Here is an 18,047-nt window from a genome sequence, read left to right on the forward strand (position 1 = left end):
AAACTGCATGTTACAGAAAATGTCTGGGAAGGTAATACTTTTTGGCACCTGTTTTCTTGAGCTACCTACCACCACTTGCAGAATCATAAGTTTCAGGTTCCTTGTGTCACAGATGAGACAGTCTTTCTCTAACATTCTAGGCTTGAGAAAGCTAGAGGGAACTAGTATCACAAGCCTACCAAAGCCATTACTAGCCTGATTCAAGGTTTTAACACAAATAAATCAGAATTCAAGAAGCAACTTCACAAGTCCAAATATTGTGAAAAAAATTACTGTTACTATGAATCTATTTCAAGACTAAAAAAGGTTTAAGTAAGACCTAAATGCTACCTTGCCATTTCTCAATATAAATACCGTGTAAAATTAATTACACAGTGAATTCCACTGTAAGCCTTTGTATACAAGAGTTACAAAAAGAAGCCTTTAAACCCCAATACCGATAAATTTATTTTCTTAAGCCAAGTGTTAACACCAATAAATGGAGGATTTACATGTAATCCCTAAAAGCAGATAGGCAGAAATTACCAATCATGCTATGACCTTTAAACTAGGCATTTTATTTAATCGCACTGGTATAACAGGGCAATTTAAATATAATGTTTTAAAATACGAGATACAATATATTGCCCCTGATATTTTAAAGAAAACTTTCCAGGACTGTATAGCCAAACAAATGTTTTGGGTTTTTGGTGTTTCTTTTTTTTTTTTTCCAGAGTAGTCACTGAAAGTGACTAAATAGACACCTATTCGATCAATACTGCCATTTCTCAGAAACATTTTATACCACTTATCTGAGAACTTATTCAAAGGCAGTTTATAAGCTATGTCCTTTCTATGTACAAACGGACATTACGCTAAGAAAACATCCATTTACAGATAGGCCAAAAACAGTACAATGAATAGGCTATAAATGGTAAGATTCCTTTTGTTTGTATTAAATGTTCACTGGTGGCCCAGCAACCCAGAACTACATTCTGGTTCCTGGATTCCATCAGAGTCTGGTTAATGAGATCCCTTTCTCTGACAAACATTCTTTAGAAAAAACAAATCGACTTAAAAGGCAGGATTTATATTACTGCAAATCATAACAGCTGGTTTGTGGTGATCTGTATTACCATGTTATCAATATCATAAATTAAAAACGTATGTGCCCTTTAGAAAAATGGGTTCCTCTGTCTAACCCTTACACCCTAAAAATAAAATCAACGTTCCTTCACATACAAACAAGATGAAGGTGGCAAAATGTAAGGTCTCAACTGGTCCAAGCAAGATGAAAGGCCACAGGGTCAGTAAGGAAACGCATCTCATGTAATTAACAGTTAATGTTTATGATAAACTGTAATCAACTGCCATTAATAGGACCACTTAAGAAAAATTAAAAAGTGGAAAACAAAAAACTTTGTAAGAGGGTGAAAGATTCAAATATACTAACCTTGTTTTCACCAGTCAGTGACATTCTAGTCTATCAAGTACGAAGCCAGATGGCTGATGTCACCTAACTGCCTCTGACATCTTCATATTCCAACTTCGTTGATAAACCAGGAAGAAGCTACTTACAAATCAATCCGTGCTTTTAGGCTCAGCACAGTTCAGCTACCTCTAAATGCGCCACCATCTAATTTTGTATTATACAGTTCATAAGAGATAAGCAAAAATAAGAAAAATAGTACTATTCATAAGCCCACCAGCCAAACATAAAAAAAATCACTATTAACATTTTGGTGTATTAAAATGGTCACTTGCTATAAAGCTTCTTTTTCTTTAAGAAATCCTCCTCTTTTATTTCCCCTCTTCCCTCCTAAACATCTCAGTATTGAATTATCCAGATAACTGGTATATCAACAAAACACCCTGCTGAAGGAGCTGAGCACAGTGGTTGAACAAAACCCCTTTAGCGCCTGGTGAGAAGCACCCCACTCCTGCATATGTAGGCCTGGCCCGCCCACTACCGGCCTGGAGTGCTGGGATCACCATGGAAACTGTTTCCAGTGTGCGATGCCTCCTGCAAAACATCACTTACTGTGCCGGGCATATGACTTCTCTCGCTCTTCCCATTTTGAGAGCTGCCATTCTTGAGTTTCTTTTTTTTTTTGGCTGTTTCTTTGTGCTCTTTCTGTTTGTTCTGTACTTCAATGAGAACAGAAATAAAGCTGTTTTTCACTTCCTTTTCAAACTCCAGTTCATCTCGAAGAGCCAACTGCTGCACCAGCTCTTCAGAGTATTCCTTAATGGCGGTCTCAATTTCTTCCAGTAGTTCATTTAGTTCAGATACGGAGAGCCTTTTTACTCCTGTGACCAAAAGCAAAGCACAGCAGACACTAAGACAAAATTGTTTCAAGCAAGCACCACAGGGTGTTTTATGCCAAAGAGCAAAATGATCTTCTAAGCAATTAAATTGTCGTGATCACAGAACCCTTAAAACTTCTGGTGAGTAGGGGTAGGTGGGCAAAGTTATATCTCAAACGGCTGAGAAGAAAAGAATAACAAAATGTTTTTACTTGTCTAAATCAATCAATCATCCCATGAATAATACTTCACTCAAGACTGAAAAAGGAAAGACTTGTACAAGGAAAAGAATAAACACAAAAGCAGGGGACGTACAGAAAGTACCTGCTGACAAAACATCACAGGCTATTTAGCAGGGTTCTGGCACACTTCTGAAGAGAGAAGTCCATTTGAAAGAATTAAACTAAATACACATTTAATGACATATGCCCAATGTGTGAATTTTATTGAATACTGGGAAGATGAGAGGGAAGAATAATCCCTAAAGCCCCATTTCAGTTTCTTCTCAGCACTTCCCCTCATGTAAGAGAGAGAGGACATTGTTGAAGTCCTAACCCCCAGTCTCTCAGAATGTGACTCTATTTGGAGAAGGGTCTTCAAAGAGATAATTAAGCTAAAAAGAGGTCATTACAGTGGGCCCTAATGCAATGTGACTGATGCCCTTATAAAATGAGAAGATTAGCACAGATACACACACATGCAGAGGAAAGTCCATGTGAGGACCACGAGAAGACGGCCATCTGCAACCAAGGAGTGAGGCCTCAGAAGAAACCAAACCTACTGATACCTTGATCCCAGACTTCCACCCTCCAGAACTGAGGAAACACATTTCTATTGTTTAAGCCACCCAGCCTTCAGTACTTTGCTACGATAGCCCAAGCTGACTAATACAGGATTCAAAGTGAATATGACATGGCCCCTGAGCAACGATAAAAATATGCCCTGAGTATTACTGGAGGGCCAGGGAAGGGTATGCAACCAGCCTGTGAGAATCAAAGATTTCTGGAGATAGTCACACTATATGTTTGAGATGTACAAAAAAGGACACAGAGTGCTGATTTAAGTAGGGTTTCTTACTTTCTTCATAACTGCTTGTGCTAGACCTCTTAAGAGTTTGAATTTCCTGGGAAAGCATCGAAAGCCGATCTGACTGTGTGGGTGTTTCATCATCTTCTGGGTCCGGTGATTCCTGCATCATTTCTTCGATTTCTTCAATAACCTTCCAAAATATACATAGCACTGTTAATCACATACAGAGGGGCAATGATCCATCTGTAACACAGCGCTCACCAGAGCCAAGCAGAGTAGAAGTACACTGCGTTCTCCATTAACCAGCAGTGTGCAGGGGTGGGTGTTCTGAATAAGCAAATTTTGATGGTAAGAGTGAACATGGTTTATCCAAAAAATTTTACAATATACCAAACACAAAGTTCAACAGAATATGATTTAATATGTCCACCATGATTCAGTAGGTCCTATCAGATCTTGCAATGTCTGAGAAATGGTGTTACACACACATGTACGAGGTGTGATCACAAAATACGATGAATATCTAAATTAAAAAATTTATTACAGTGAAAGACACATTGCCATTAATCCCCCTCAAAATACTCGCCCTCGCTTCAAACACACTTATCCCATCGTTCTTGTACTTTCTGAAGCAGTTCTGGAAGTCCTCTTTCATGAGTGTCTTCATCCTCCATCATAACAACAGTGTCACACATCGCTTCTAGAACGGCAAGTTCTGTCAAATAAAAACATTAGGGTGTGTCCTTATCCACCTTATTCACTGGATCTGGCACCGTGCGTCTTCTGGCTCTTCCCCAAAGTCAAAATGACCATGAAAGGAAAACATTTTGAATCGATTCAGGACATCGAGGCAGCCATGACTATGCAACTAAAGACATTCATGAAAGAGGACTTCCAGAAAGTGGCAAGAACGATGGGATAAGTGTGCTCGAAGTGAGGGGAAATATTTTAAGGGGAATTAATGGTAATGTGTCTTTTACTGTAATAAATTTTTATTTAAACATTCACCATATTTTTCAATCATACCTCATATAATTTACTTCAGACATGCCAGAACCAAATCATAGTTATGGTCAAATGAAAGCAAATGACAGAAAATTTACCACGTACCACAAGCAACCATTCAATATAAGCAATTTAATTGAACTGACATAAAATTTAAAAAATACAACAGTATAAAAAAACTTCTACATGAAGCAAGAAATTACCTCTCTGGCAGCAAAATCTTCCTTTAACAGTAGGAAACAATTTTCATATACTAATTCAATGAAAGATAAAGGGATATTCAAAAATTACTTAAAATGTAGAGTTTAAAGAGGGGAAAAAAGCTGCGCAAAGCAGGAAATTTTCAGAAATACATAGGCCTTTTACACAATAACCTACTGTCATATGCAGCGTTGCTCAAATTTTACAATAGCATCTTGTCCAAAAGTTGATTCCAAAAGTTGAGGATATAAAATTCAAAGAAAATTTAAGGAAAACCATTAAAATTACTCAATAGTTAGAAAAAACAGTCCTAAGAGTTTAAACAAATAAAAAACTAGTAGAAAAAGTACAATAGGGACCAGCAGGCTTAACATGTAGCACTTGTACTAAGGAAAAACAAAAGTAAACCTGGAGGAGGTTGGGATTATGTTCATTAGTAAGATTTTCCAAAATAGGCATTGCAAAACAGTAAAATGAGACACCATTGTGGGCTACGAAATCGGTTTCTCCAACTCTTAAAAGCAGGGGTAACTTGTGTCATTCAGGCAGATTACTGGCGAGACAATGAATTCGCAGGGCCGCATGTTCCCCTGGAATAGCATGCTCTACCCCACTTAGCCCTCTAACCTACTACCTTGCTTTTGAAGCACCTCCTTCTCGCAGGCCTAGATCAAGCCGTCCACAAATATGACCAAGGAGCATCAAAATGACCCATTTTTAACCTACTCCTCCCAACTTTACCATAATGTATCTCTTTACTGACCTTATTTTTCCAGCCTAAAAATATAGTGTGGTAGAATTCACAGTCCACGTAGCCGGGGGACATTTTATTTCAGGAAGAAGTTCTTGCATCACATTTTGACAATACAGCAGAAGTGGGAAGAGTATTCAGAAAATGAGAAAGCTGATTCAACTGGTTTTAAATGAATACAAGGTTGACATTATGAGAGCATTCCACAGGAATAATGCTCACTTCTTTCCAGGGTACACAATATGTACTTCTAGTAAGTGCTAATGATTTTTACATAGGTTTTAGAGAAACTAGATAACTTCTGCACAGATATACTGCAGTTTGCCCACATCTGGTTAAATCTAAAGAAAGAAAATTGACACTATTTTTTTCTGATTTTGGGGTAAGCAATAAACCTCCATTAGTAACTCACTGTACTGTTTTAACAATGCTTATCTTGGAAAATTGCCTGTATTGGAGTATCTTCCCAACTAACATCATCTCATCGCCCTCAGATTACACAGACTTTCTTCTCGGTGGAGGAGCTAACCAGTAAGCCAGAAAATATAAGAAAAACAAGTAAACTCGAATAACCCATCACTTATTGCCACAATAAGAAATCGTTTTTCAGCCCGAGGTTCCCCTTTCCTTTCACTGATGAATTCCTCCTTTGTACCTGATCTGCAGTGAAGAGGGGCTCATCATTAACGCAGGAAACGATGATCGAATGCATATCCAGCTGTTCTCTCAACTCCTCATCGTCTGACGTATCGAAGAGCAAACTGTCACTTATCTACAACCAAATTACCCACAGTTAAAAGCTGTACCTTCTGATCACAACACAGAGTGTCTGGGTAAAGACTACAGAGGGAAGCATCTGCTGAGACTTTCCCTCCAAAGGGAGAAATGATGACAGTTGCTCCGTACCAGGCAGTGAGTGGAGTGCTTTACATATTCACCTCAAATGAGGTGGAATACAGAAATGACAGGAATACAGAATAAACATGAAATTGCTAAGGTGCTGCGTGATCTCCTGTCGCCCAGCACAGACACAGACTTACCTGTTTTTTCCATGAGGAAGAGTGCAATAAAAGCTGACTGGTAAGTACAAAAATACAGGGCATTGGTCAGGAAGTTGTAGGGAATTATAGCGAATGGGGCGGGGGGAAGAGTAATGGGCAGGGTAAACAGCAAATGTTATTTAGTTCATCTAATAATCAGATTGGTAGATATTAAAATTCCACAGAAAACAAAGTTAGTTGCTTGCAAACTAACTTCTACCATTCAGAGTGAAAGATAAGTAGTCAACTCCCTGGCAAACAAGAACTGAGGGTCCACGAGGCTCGCTCTTAGCCCTTCCAGTTGAGCATCTCTTCTTCCAAACAAAATACCTCTGCATTCCAAAACCATCTTTGAACCTAACTGTGCTGCAGATTTGCTGTTTGCCTCACCTCTGTCTTCCACTCTGCTCTGTGCCCCAGGAGGCTGACCTTTATGGACTACTTCAGAGGATGCCCTTGCCTCCACTTCCAGGTGGGTTAAACACCACTGGCGGACAGTAGCAGGAGACTGGAAGGTGGGAGCACGAGGGCCAGGCATTGATTCTGCTGTCTGTCTCCCAGCCAGATTGCCAAAGGTTTTTTTTGTAAAAACCTTACTAGAAAACTCAGCAGATTAAAACGGACAAGTGATCGTCCATCTGTTACCTAACTAACGTGACATGACTATTCAGATGACAACTAGCACTGAAATCAGAACTCCATCCCTCAGGAAAGAGTAGCACACACTGAGTTCACAATGAACAAACGGGCATCAAGGAACTATATAAATAGCAACCATGTATGTCTCTTGGATAGTATATAATTTTAAAAGTAGTATTTTACCTGAGAAAATTATTTCACTTACCTATGCAAAGGGTGTGTGTGTGTGTGTTATGTGTGTGTATGGGATTGAGGATTCAATTGAGTATGGTAGGTCTCTATTTCTACCTTAGTTCCTCATACGGGAGCACCCAGAGTTTAACGGTGAACACAACCCACAGTGAGAAACCTGCAGGTGAGATGTGCAAAGGAACACTGGTGTGCTGCCTTTCATAAAGGGAGGCTGGGAGAGGAGCCGCCTGAGCGCTCCAGTGTCTACCTACTCCCACATGGTATAATTCCATGCTGTACCACAGTGATGACATACCTCCTTGTCTACTGCTCACTGCACCATCAGCCTTGGAAAGGCCTGGCCATGACCTTCTGTGTTATCATGAAATTTCAGAACACTGTGCGAGAAAAAGAACCCAAACATTCCCAGAGAGAAAAAAACCATCACCTTAAAAGGATCAGGAATCAAAATGTCCCTTGAATTCTCAATAGCAACAACAGAAGCTAGCAAACAATCAATGTAATTCCCTTGTTTCCATTAATTCCACTCTAGAATCCTAATATCCAGCTAAACTAACAATTAGCTGGGGACTTAGAATAAAGAAATTTTTACACATTCAACTCCTCAGAGATTTACCTCTTATGCACCCTTTCTCAGAAAGCTACTGCAGAATATGCTCCATTAAAACCAAGAGGAAACCCAAAAAGAAAGCAGACATGGGATCTAACACAAGAAAGAGGTGAACAGAATTCTTGTAATAATAGTGAAGATTCCAGAATGGTGGCTGTGGAACTCAACTAGACAGTAATCAGTTTAGATTAGAGCTGTTAACGACAAAGGGCATCAAGAAAAGCATGAAAGAAAGATAAAGAGGAGAGAGACTACCTAGTGTATTTCAATTACTAAAATGAGTTTTATAGCTGTGCTGAGACTGAATAAGTGAGCTAAACTAAATAAACCACAAAAAGGCAATTATTATTACCCTAAGGGAAAAAATTACAAGAGAAAATTTAATCATAATGTACTAAAATGGGCCAAGTGTCAATATTTAAATAGTAAATAAAAGTGCTGATTAATCACTTAACCAAATATTGTGACATAATTACATTGGGAAGATAGGGGAAGGGTATGTTTTTGTGAGGGTTATGTTGTTGTGGTTGGAGGGAAGACGATGAGAGAGCTAAGCCCTCATCCTCTGGGTAGAAAGTAAATGGATCAAGTCTAAAACTGAAAAATAAAATCAAGAAAATGCTATGAGTATGCTATCTGTTAGAAGAAAAGTTGAAGTAGTTCAAAGTGGTTGCCTCTAGTTGGTGGAAATCAAACATGGAGTAAGAAGGGCAGAGGCTGCATTTTCATGTAAAGTCTGATAGTTCTAGTCTACTTTTTAAACTACGACAGTTAGCCTCTTTTTTTTTTTTTTCTTTTTATTAAATTTATTGGGGTGACAATTGTTAGTAAAATTACATAGATTTCAGGTGTACAATTCTGTATTACATCATCTATAAATCACATTGTGACAGTTAGCCTCTTACTAAGAAAGGAGAAAGGTCAAGAGATAGGCTCTTGATGAGAGAATGTTTGTTTTCAAGATTGGACAAGTAGAGATGAAAAATTCCACAATATGATCCTAAGGGTGTATGAAGGAGGTGAAGTAAGACCTAACAATTATCTTTGCTGATCCTCAGATTTCAACACACACCCACAAATCACTCTTCTATATTGTAACGTGAGGACCATAGTTTTATTTTTCCCCTTCTAGACAAATAAAAGTTGTTATTTGAAAATTAATCCCAAGGAGGACGTTATTATCTTCTTTCTGTTTCTACTCTTGAAGATATAAAGGTACATGAAGTCCAAGTCCTTGAAAAAATGCTCATGGTAGGAGGAAGAAAATGGCATACGAGATATTTGCTCCTAAGGCACAATGATTCAGAAGCATTCCATTATATAAGCACAGTCAAGAAAGGCACTGGATTTAGAATAGGTTTGCAGCTATTGCCAAAACACATGACTGATACCAGCAAGCCATGAGAATAAATTTCCATGACAACAGAAATAATGATCCCAGATCATCTTTCCACAGAGGGAGCCAAGCCCATTCCCCACAGAGATGGCATATGCTAAGAGCTGGAATCCCTTTCGAGCTTTGAAAACTAACCTTGGCTGTCATAAGTCTCATTATTCACTCTCCCATTCGGCATCAATGTGCCTTGTCTTTTCCAAGCATTCCCATCACTCCTTCCTGTGCCAGGGTTAGATACAGAGCTGCTGTTTCCCTCCGTGAAACTGAAGCTGCCTCAAATGGAAAAAATGTGCCCATGGAAGAATTTGGACTGTACTAGATGGCTTACTCTAGAAAAGGCCCATGAAATAGCAGTGTGCCAGATTAAACGTCAATGAAAGGAAATTTTAAAACTGAAACCTAGCAAACTATGGTTTTCTTGAATGTCTTTCTCATCCTAATGTCAAAGAAATTTCTTCTCCCTTTGCCAAATTAATTTCCTATAGACCCTGTTTTACAACTGGAACACTCTAAAGAGTGCTTCCAGCAGGTAAATTTTGCATAGTTCCGTTATGGAAAGAATAGAGCACACAGTTGGCAATAATAAATACAATACCTTGCCCAGGTTAAAAAAAAAAAATCAATTATATGCTATCTAATAGAATAATATGGTTGCTTCTTACATAGTTCCTTGTTGCCCGTTTATTCTTCAGAAATTTAATGTGTGCTACCCATTCCCAAGGAACAGAATTCTAATTTCAGTTCTATTCATCACCGGGGTAGTTGTGTCAAGATAGACAGATGATACACAGATGACCACTGGTTGTTTTCATCTGCTGAGTTTTCCAGGTAAGGCTTTCACAGTGAGTACTCGTACTAAACTCCAAGTCATGACTAATCATGACCCTAACTGTACCATTGCTCTGGCATTGAAAACAGTAGTCGAAAGACAGGAAAACGGAGTGACTTTCCAAAAGGCAATCTAACAAGACACATATTTTATTCAGTGAAACTGCACTAGAGTGTTTCATTCATGCTGCTAATATACTTCCCTTTCAAACTACAAGAAGACCTTTCCTATGCTATTTTTTCATGTCAAACAAAAAAGTACTCATTGACTGGCTATTGTCAATGCAGCACTATGTTAAATAATATAGAAAATATATATATATATTTTAAAGATTTCCCATCATGGTCTCTGACCTTACAGTCTGACAAGATTACTCGTTCTCTCCTCAAACAGTTGTCTTAGTGCCCACTATGTGCCAGGCGCAGTGGTAGTTACTAAAAAGACAACTACAAAGACACTGATCAGAAGTCACAATCTAATGATAGACCCAAAAACATATGCTTAATAAGAGAAATAGGCCGTGACGTGAGACGTGGACAAAGTGCTGCAGGAACGAGCACCCAGGAGACAATGGGGCTAAATTCTATGGGATGGTAAGTGCTGTAAGGTGTTCATACCCCCACAGTGTAACTGATTCCCACAGAGAGAAGTGCATTTTCCTTCCATGGAGGGATTTAGGCCACGGCTAAGTGACGTCTGTCAGACATGCAGTAGGTGGGGATCCCCCCCCCCCAAGTGACAGGTTGGATTAAGTGTCCTTTAAAGTCCCTTCCAACTCTAAAATTATGCAATTCCATGAGATCAGCAAAGGCTAAAACAGTAATAGGAAGCTTCAGAGCGTAACGGAAACTTGAACTAAGTTTCAAAATGATAGCTAAGGTCTAAATAAACAGAAGACAGAGCATAAGGTTATTTTGTGGTATTCCTTTTCACTACAGGTATGTCAGGTCAGTCTATAAGACAGCGAAAGGGGGTCAACAATTGGAACAAAAAGTAAGAATTCTGTATCTACTAGAATGTTAGGAAGCACAGTCAGAATTCTGTATTTTACTAGAAAATAATAGTCAGCAAGCTCTTCCGAATCAAGTATTTTAAAAAATCATTCTCACAAAACATTAACAATACCATTTCAAATACTGACAGCCCTACTACATTAAACTCCTAGCATTTGCTCAAATATACTAATGAAATATACAGCATGCCAAAATATCTGGCATGAGTTTACAGTTATTTGATGAGAAACTTAAAATTATCAGGCCCTGAAACTTAACATAATTTAGCTACATTTCTCATCAGCTTTAAACACTGTGCTTTTCCACGTAAAGCCCTTTTCTTCCCTTTGCTGACTCCTTCCTATCCTATCGCCTGAGCTCACACTTCTCACTCAAGGCATGTTCACTTTACAATACCAAGACAAACAGAGCAGCCTCAGGTAGCTGAGAACACGTGAAAAAGCCAAGCACCGAAATGTCTTCTAAAGGTGCCCCAATATTCACAGGAACACACAGTCTTTGGGCACCATGCCAAGTCACTGAATTCATCAGAAAGTTAACCCTGCTGATATTCCAGTGCCCTCCACACAGGCATGTGCCCATCACAACACCTGAGCCAACGGCTGACTGCATACACTACGGTGGTGCCATAAGATTATAATGGAGCTGAAAAATTCCCACCGTCCAGTCATGTCACAGTGGAACGCATTACTCAGGTATTGGTGGTGATGCTGGTGTAAACCAACCTACTATGCTGCCAGGCGTAAAAAAGGATGGCACATACAATTATGTACAGTACATAATACCTGATAATGATAATACATGACTACCATACTGGTTTATATACTTACTATGCTATACTTTTCATCGTTATTTTGCAGTGTACTCTTCCTGCTTATTTAAAAAAAAAATAAAAATAAAAGGTTTGCTGTAAAAAGTGTACCATGTTATGTGGGCAGAGGCCTCATACATCTCATGCTTACTGTGTCTCTTGATTGCAACATTTTCTCTTGTGTTTGATTTAGTCTCCTGTTTTGTACAATAACAGGCCATACAGGCTTGTAGCCTAGCAGCAATAGGCTCTACCATACAGCCTACGTGTGCAGTAGGCTCTGCCAGCTAGGTGTGTGTAAGTGCCCTCTGTGACGTTTGCACGACAAAATCGCCTAATAACGCATTTCTCAGAAGATATCCTGGGTGCTAAGTGGTGCATGACTGTATATTTATTTTAACCAACTAGGATTCTCACTGAACACATCAAAATTGTATTATTTAAGCTGGAAAAAATGCTGGTCATTCACCTTTAAATACAGGTGATAGCAACTTAGCTAGACATAAGAAAGGGAGTATGTGCTGGGGAAGAATTAGAGGAATGTGCCAGCAAGTTGACTGTGGCAACAGAGGGCCACTAATTGCTACAAGCTTGGAAAAGCTACTTTTTAGTTTCATTATCAGAATCAGTTATTGACAAATGATTGGTTCATTTCCTAACTTACCCCTTTTTCTGACAGGTTGAGAGTAAGCAAGTGCAAGGTCCTGGTATGGGACGACTTCCAGTCCACAGGCATTACATTCCCGTAATTATCTGTCAGGGCATTCCAAATCCTTAAAAAGAAGAAGACTACAGTCCATGAAAATTAACATCTTATATGTCTTTTACTAAACAAATATCCAGTACTATAGTGAAAGAAGAACAAAAAAAATCAAAGCAAATAAACAAATAAATAAAAGGTCTATTGTTTCTCAGAAAAACATCAACAAGGCTAAATGAAAATCATATAATTGGGCTGACAAGAAGTCCTGAGGGAAGGTGAAGTGAAATGGAAAACTCTCCCAAAGTTGACAGCTGACACTTCCACTGTACTATGTGCCAGGCACTATTCTAAACAATTTACATATATTAACTCATTGCATTCTCAAAAACATTATGAAGAACCATTATTATTCCCATTTTACAGATGAGAAAACTGAAGCATAGGGAGGTTAAATAATGTTTCCCAAGCAACACCGGTAGTAAATACACTGAGCTGTACACTTTTCCTTCTATAACTTTGAAACATGTAGACCATTTCATAGAGTGAATAATCTCTCTCTAACCAAAGGTTTGTTATCCTTTCTGGAGAAAGGATTCAGTTGCAATGTGAGATCAGGGTTTAATATCTAATCTGTAATATAATAGGCTAAGAACTAAGACTGATAAAATGAAAGGGGAAGGGAAGGGAGGTTATATCTAATGCATACAGGTTATATCTAATGCAGTTATCCCACCTTAACACCAAACAGCATTGGGGGGGAGAGCAATAGAACACGTGACTAAAAGTCAGGAAACACGGACTCTCATCTCCACTCTTCCTTAAGCAATGAGTCTTTGGTGGCATCCTTTAACTTCTCTATGTATTTGCCACCTTCTATAAAAAGAGAGGCTTGGACAAAAGAAACAGACATTCCTCCTAGCTCTATTACTCTAAGCATTCATTTAAATGAGTTGTATTGAAGAAAGTCCTAAATCACACCAGATAAGGACAGATGAACTCCAATTTCATGACCAAAATTCAAGTTTCAGTACCAAAGTAATAATCAGTATAACAAAACATGACATTGTATGAAAAAAAAAAAAAGAGTTCAGAGATGTAAATGAGATGAAATTTAATTGGGGTAAGTAAAAGTAAATATTACACAGAGTTACACATATCCATGTCATTAAAAAAGGAAAAACCTAACATTTATAACAGGTATCTAATTGTGAATAAACCTTAAATAATTGGGTGGGGTGTTTTTTTTCCCTAAGTTTGTAAGCCACTAGGACAGAAAAGCAAGACCACTAGAGGCATAAAAATAGGAATGCAAGCTTCAAAATAAAGTAGCAACATACTTGATTTAATAAACTGGGATTTGGTGTTACAGAGATGAAGCAATGGGGCCACAACTGCCAAAAACAAAATCCTAAAATTATGTCTGGCTTTGGAACACACAGTAGCCTCGATGAAAATGTGAACCCAAAGGCTCTAGAACACTGTTTACCTGCAAACCCCCTAAATGCATGGCTCGTTCCTATTGCCCTCTCTGTTGGAATCATAATCTCCTCTAATGCCAACGTGCCAACGACACTTCTGGACTGCTAACCTTGCTGCATTTCTGGCCTACACCTCCCTGGGTAAAAGATTTTTAAATCCTGAATAACTGACTACATACCTAACCCTGGTCAGGAACTCGAGTAGGATATTCTAGTAGGTGAAGACAATCCAGAGTTTGGGGGAATTACTTGTTTGCCCCTTCTTAAATGAGGCTGTAATAATAGGGCAAATGGAGCAGAATACGACTTCACCTAGAAAAGTGACCGTGCCTGAATTTGATATTCCAAGAAAGGGAAGGACAATCAGCGTCCTCTACCTCCACCAAGGTCAGAACAATTGTAGTTGGAAGGAGGCAGGGCCAACTAAAGGGAAAGATTGCTAGAATTCTCCAGTCAAAACATGAATTGCCTTTATCCTTATCATACTGTGTTACAAACAGTCATAAACAACTGGCAAGATAGCTCTGTTCCAAGGGGGTCAAAGTCCTGCTGACACTGAATCCTACAAGAGACTCGTATAAAGTAAAACCTTAGCCGATAAGTACCATCCCTGTATTTAACCAAAACTAAAACTGGGACTCAGAGAAGTTAAGTAACACGCCCTACGGAAAGGCAGTATCTGAGTGAAAGAATTTCAACTCTTTCTGAAGGAGCAGAAAGGGACTCTATATAGTAATGGAGTGCAGATTTGTGCAACAGAACGGGGATGAGAAGGCCCTGGAAAAGAGAGATTTCTTATGCATTCCCAGATCAAGCGACACACATTACCAACATATCATCAACTAAAAACCATTGTCAAGGGTAACAAAATTCTTTAAGTTTTACATCAACCTACGATTTATACTACTTTCCAGACAGTACAGGCAAAGCAAAAATAACTTTATCTGTGTACAATCAATCCCAAATACATAATATAATTTTTAAATCCAGAATATGTCCTGAGTCTAGTGATTCAGAGTATATAAATCTACATATTCAGAGGGTATCTAGTATATAAAACATTACCTTCTCTTTCAGAAAGAGACTTTCAGAAATGTCATATTTTGCCACTGACTGCATGCCTATCTGTGTGTATAAAATCCAATCATAAAATCTTCCCTCTATGCCTCAACACAGAACAGAGGTATCAGTGAAAAGACATGCTCTCCAAGCAAAAATGGGCCGGAACTACTGCTAAGCCATGTTTACAGGCACTCATCGCCAAGCCCCTTTTCTCAAGCTTCCTACTTTATTCCTGATAAATCTGCTGCACAGAGCAAAGGAGACCGTCCCACTAGAAGCCCCATTCTATGCCCGTGGAGCCTTCCCTCTCAAGAATTCTTCCCTAACCTCTAAAATCTCCATGCCAGCAATGTTCCGAAAACCCAGCCCTACCCAGGTCCTCAGTGTTTACTCCATTAGTTTCACTCTCAGCCTCTGCAGGGGCTCCTCTCCCCCTACATTACATTATGCTAGTTTCTTTCACTCTCACCATTTCTTCATCCACTTTTTGAGGTAATACTTTGGTACACAATTACAACCTTTATTTAACCAAGTTATAATTGGGGTTCAAAGTGGTTAAATAAAGTGCCCCCAGAAACTCTATCTCTTCCTTCCCCCAGTTCTCATACACGCCTGTGAACTTCGTATCATTGCACTTTGATGATTTTTTAATAATTACCTGCTTATGCACTGGTCCCCCACCAAACTAGTAGATCCTTGCTATTAATAACCAGATCTTTTCCTTTTTGCCTCTGTGGGGGCCTGCGCTCTACCTGGGTTTTCAGATCGACCTAATAAATTCCTGTAGCATAAATGCTGCTCCAACCTTACCTTTGCACGTGCTACATCCTCGAACTAGAATGCTAAATCTTTCTTCACCTGCCAGGAAAACTCCCGCTCATTCGTCAGGTTCCAGTTTTCCCATTTCTTTCTCTACGAAGTCTTTCCTGACTCTCCCCACCCTCCCCACACTCACACCCTTTTAAATCTTCTAAATTTTACATATATCCATTAAAGCATTTGCCACACCCAGACAAATATTTGTTTACAAATCTAGCTCCTATCCTAGGTTGTGCCCTACTTGAGAGGGGCTGTCATCTCGATATTCCCAGCGCAAAGCAGCCTCTGGCACGTACCGGGCGCTTAATAAACATACTGGTCGAATGAATGAATCGCTAAACCTGTGCCCGAGGTGGTGCTGCCTCTTACTACGGGCTCCGTACAAGGAGGTTCCCCTCTAAACCTAACAAGGGTCGGTTTCCAGAAAGGAGGAGGAGGAGAGCACTGGAGGAGGTTTAAGGGAGTGAGGGGAGCAGAGGAGCTGGGGATTTAAATCGCAGAGCGCTCAGCGGCCCGAAGCCCGGGGGAGGGAGCTGGAAGAGCCGGGAGGGGCGGAGAAGCCGGAGCCGGCAGAGGCGGAAGGAGGGCGAGGGGAGGAGCCTGCGGCCAGAGTCCCGCCGAGGCTGCGGACCGAGGGCCAGCGGGCAGGGCGAGGGCTGGGGAGGCTCCCGCCCGCTCCCCGCCGGGCCCGCACTCACTCGTCCCCCTGCAGGAGGCTGCACTCGGTGATGGGCCGCACGGCCGTCCTCGGGGGCTCGGCGCCCGGACCCGAGGGGCGGAAACACAGGCTCAGCTTCTCCTCCAAGCTGCAGGCCAGCGCCGGAAAACCGTCGCCTTCCCCGCCCGGCCCTGCCCCGGCCTCGGAGCTCGCGTTACAGTTCTCCTGGTCCTGGAGGCTCCGGGCCGGCTCCTGGAACTCATAGAAATCCTGCCAGTCCCCGTCCGCCGCCATCGCCGCCCGGTGCCGTCCCGCGCCCCGCCCTGCTCCGCCGTCAGGCCCCACCCTCGGAGCCCCGCCCCCGCCGAGGCCCCGCCCCCGCTGGGCCGCCCTGGCGTGGAACTGTCCTGGGCTGCTCAGCCTAGGGTCTTCCCTTTTCCCGAATATTTTCCGAGTTGACCCGGGGTCCCTGTAGAAAGGAAAACCTTAACTGAGTTCAGTCACTTCTTATAGTCTCTATCACTCAGGAGTAGCTTCCTCTTAGTTTTCCTTAGTTGAAACGTGGCCTAAATGTGGCTAAAATACAGGGCTTCTCTAAAATTGTGACTTAGTGTCATATTATGCACGAAGTCATTTCCCCAGGGTAACCTGCTCCTTTTGTACCTTCCCAACTAGAATCAGTTGGAAATGCTTAAGTGATACCGAAATTCACTGCACAAATACTTTAGGTCTCCCACATGCAAAGTTCTTCTTAGACTCTCTGGAACATACAAACATGAATAATTATGTGAGTTAATGCTTGCAAATAATTATGAGTTAATACTTGCAAAGTACTTAGAACAGTGCCTAACAGTACCATATGTGTATTTTATATAAGTAATACATGGCTGCTCCCTACAAGGGGCTTACAATGTAGTTGTAGAGATAAGATTCAGAGGAAACCCTTTATACGAAATAAAAAGTGGGTATGATTGGGAGAGTCACTGTTTAATGGGTATACTGTTTCAGTTTTGCAAGATGAAAAGAGTTCTAGAGAGGGATGGTAGTGATGATTGCCCAAAAATATAAATGTATTTAATACCATTGAGATGTACACTTAAAATGGTGAAGATGATATTTTTATGTTATGTGTATTTTCCAATTAAAAAAAATTGGAGGCAAAAGTATGATTATAAGGGAATGTGAACATGTAAAGGCAATAAATACCTAGGAATGGGTCGTGTGGGGTGTCCAGCGGGGTCTCTGCTCCTGCTCCCCGCAAGAGAACGCAGGATATGGTGAGGCCAAAGTGGAATACCCACGGAGCCATAGGTAGGGGAGTCATACCACTATATTCTCGCTGGCGGCTGGGTTGGAGAAACAGGAAACAGGAGCCACACAATTCTCAACCCTCGCTGTGCTGCTTGCAGGCTCAGCCACCATCTTCTTGCTAGCCCCCATTTGCTGCTAGCGTAGCCACAGCAGTTATATTAGTGGCCAATGGCTCACTGGTTACAGCTGACGGCCAACTAGCCACAGCTGATGG

General features: G+C 40.5%; 1 protein-coding gene across 2 annotated transcripts in view; it reads right to left on the bottom strand.

Annotated features, from left to right (window-relative positions):
• The window catches only part of FEZ2 (fasciculation and elongation protein zeta 2), a 38,809-nt gene extending 21,955 nt beyond the window's left edge, over window positions 1-16,854 (bottom strand). For both annotated transcript variants that reach the window (XM_019741937.2, XM_019741928.2), the window contains exons 1-5: window positions 16,563-16,854; window positions 12,467-12,575; window positions 5,928-6,044; window positions 3,364-3,505; window positions 2,021-2,289 (exon numbers count right to left, since the gene is read on the bottom strand). In XM_019741937.2, the coding sequence (XP_019597496.1) occupies window positions 2,021-2,289; window positions 3,364-3,505; window positions 5,928-6,044; window positions 12,467-12,575; window positions 16,563-16,816 (891 nt within the window). In that variant the 5' untranslated portion in view covers window positions 16,817-16,854. The remainder of the gene's footprint in view (window positions 1-2,020; window positions 2,290-3,363; window positions 3,506-5,927; window positions 6,045-12,466; window positions 12,576-16,562) is intronic.
• Window positions 16,855-18,047: the final 1,193 nt, after the last annotated feature.

This window comes from Rhinolophus sinicus, linkage group LG05 (genome assembly GCF_036562045.2).
Source record: "Rhinolophus sinicus isolate RSC01 linkage group LG05, ASM3656204v1, whole genome shotgun sequence".
Lineage (NCBI taxonomy): Eukaryota > Metazoa > Chordata > Mammalia > Chiroptera > Rhinolophidae > Rhinolophus > Rhinolophus sinicus.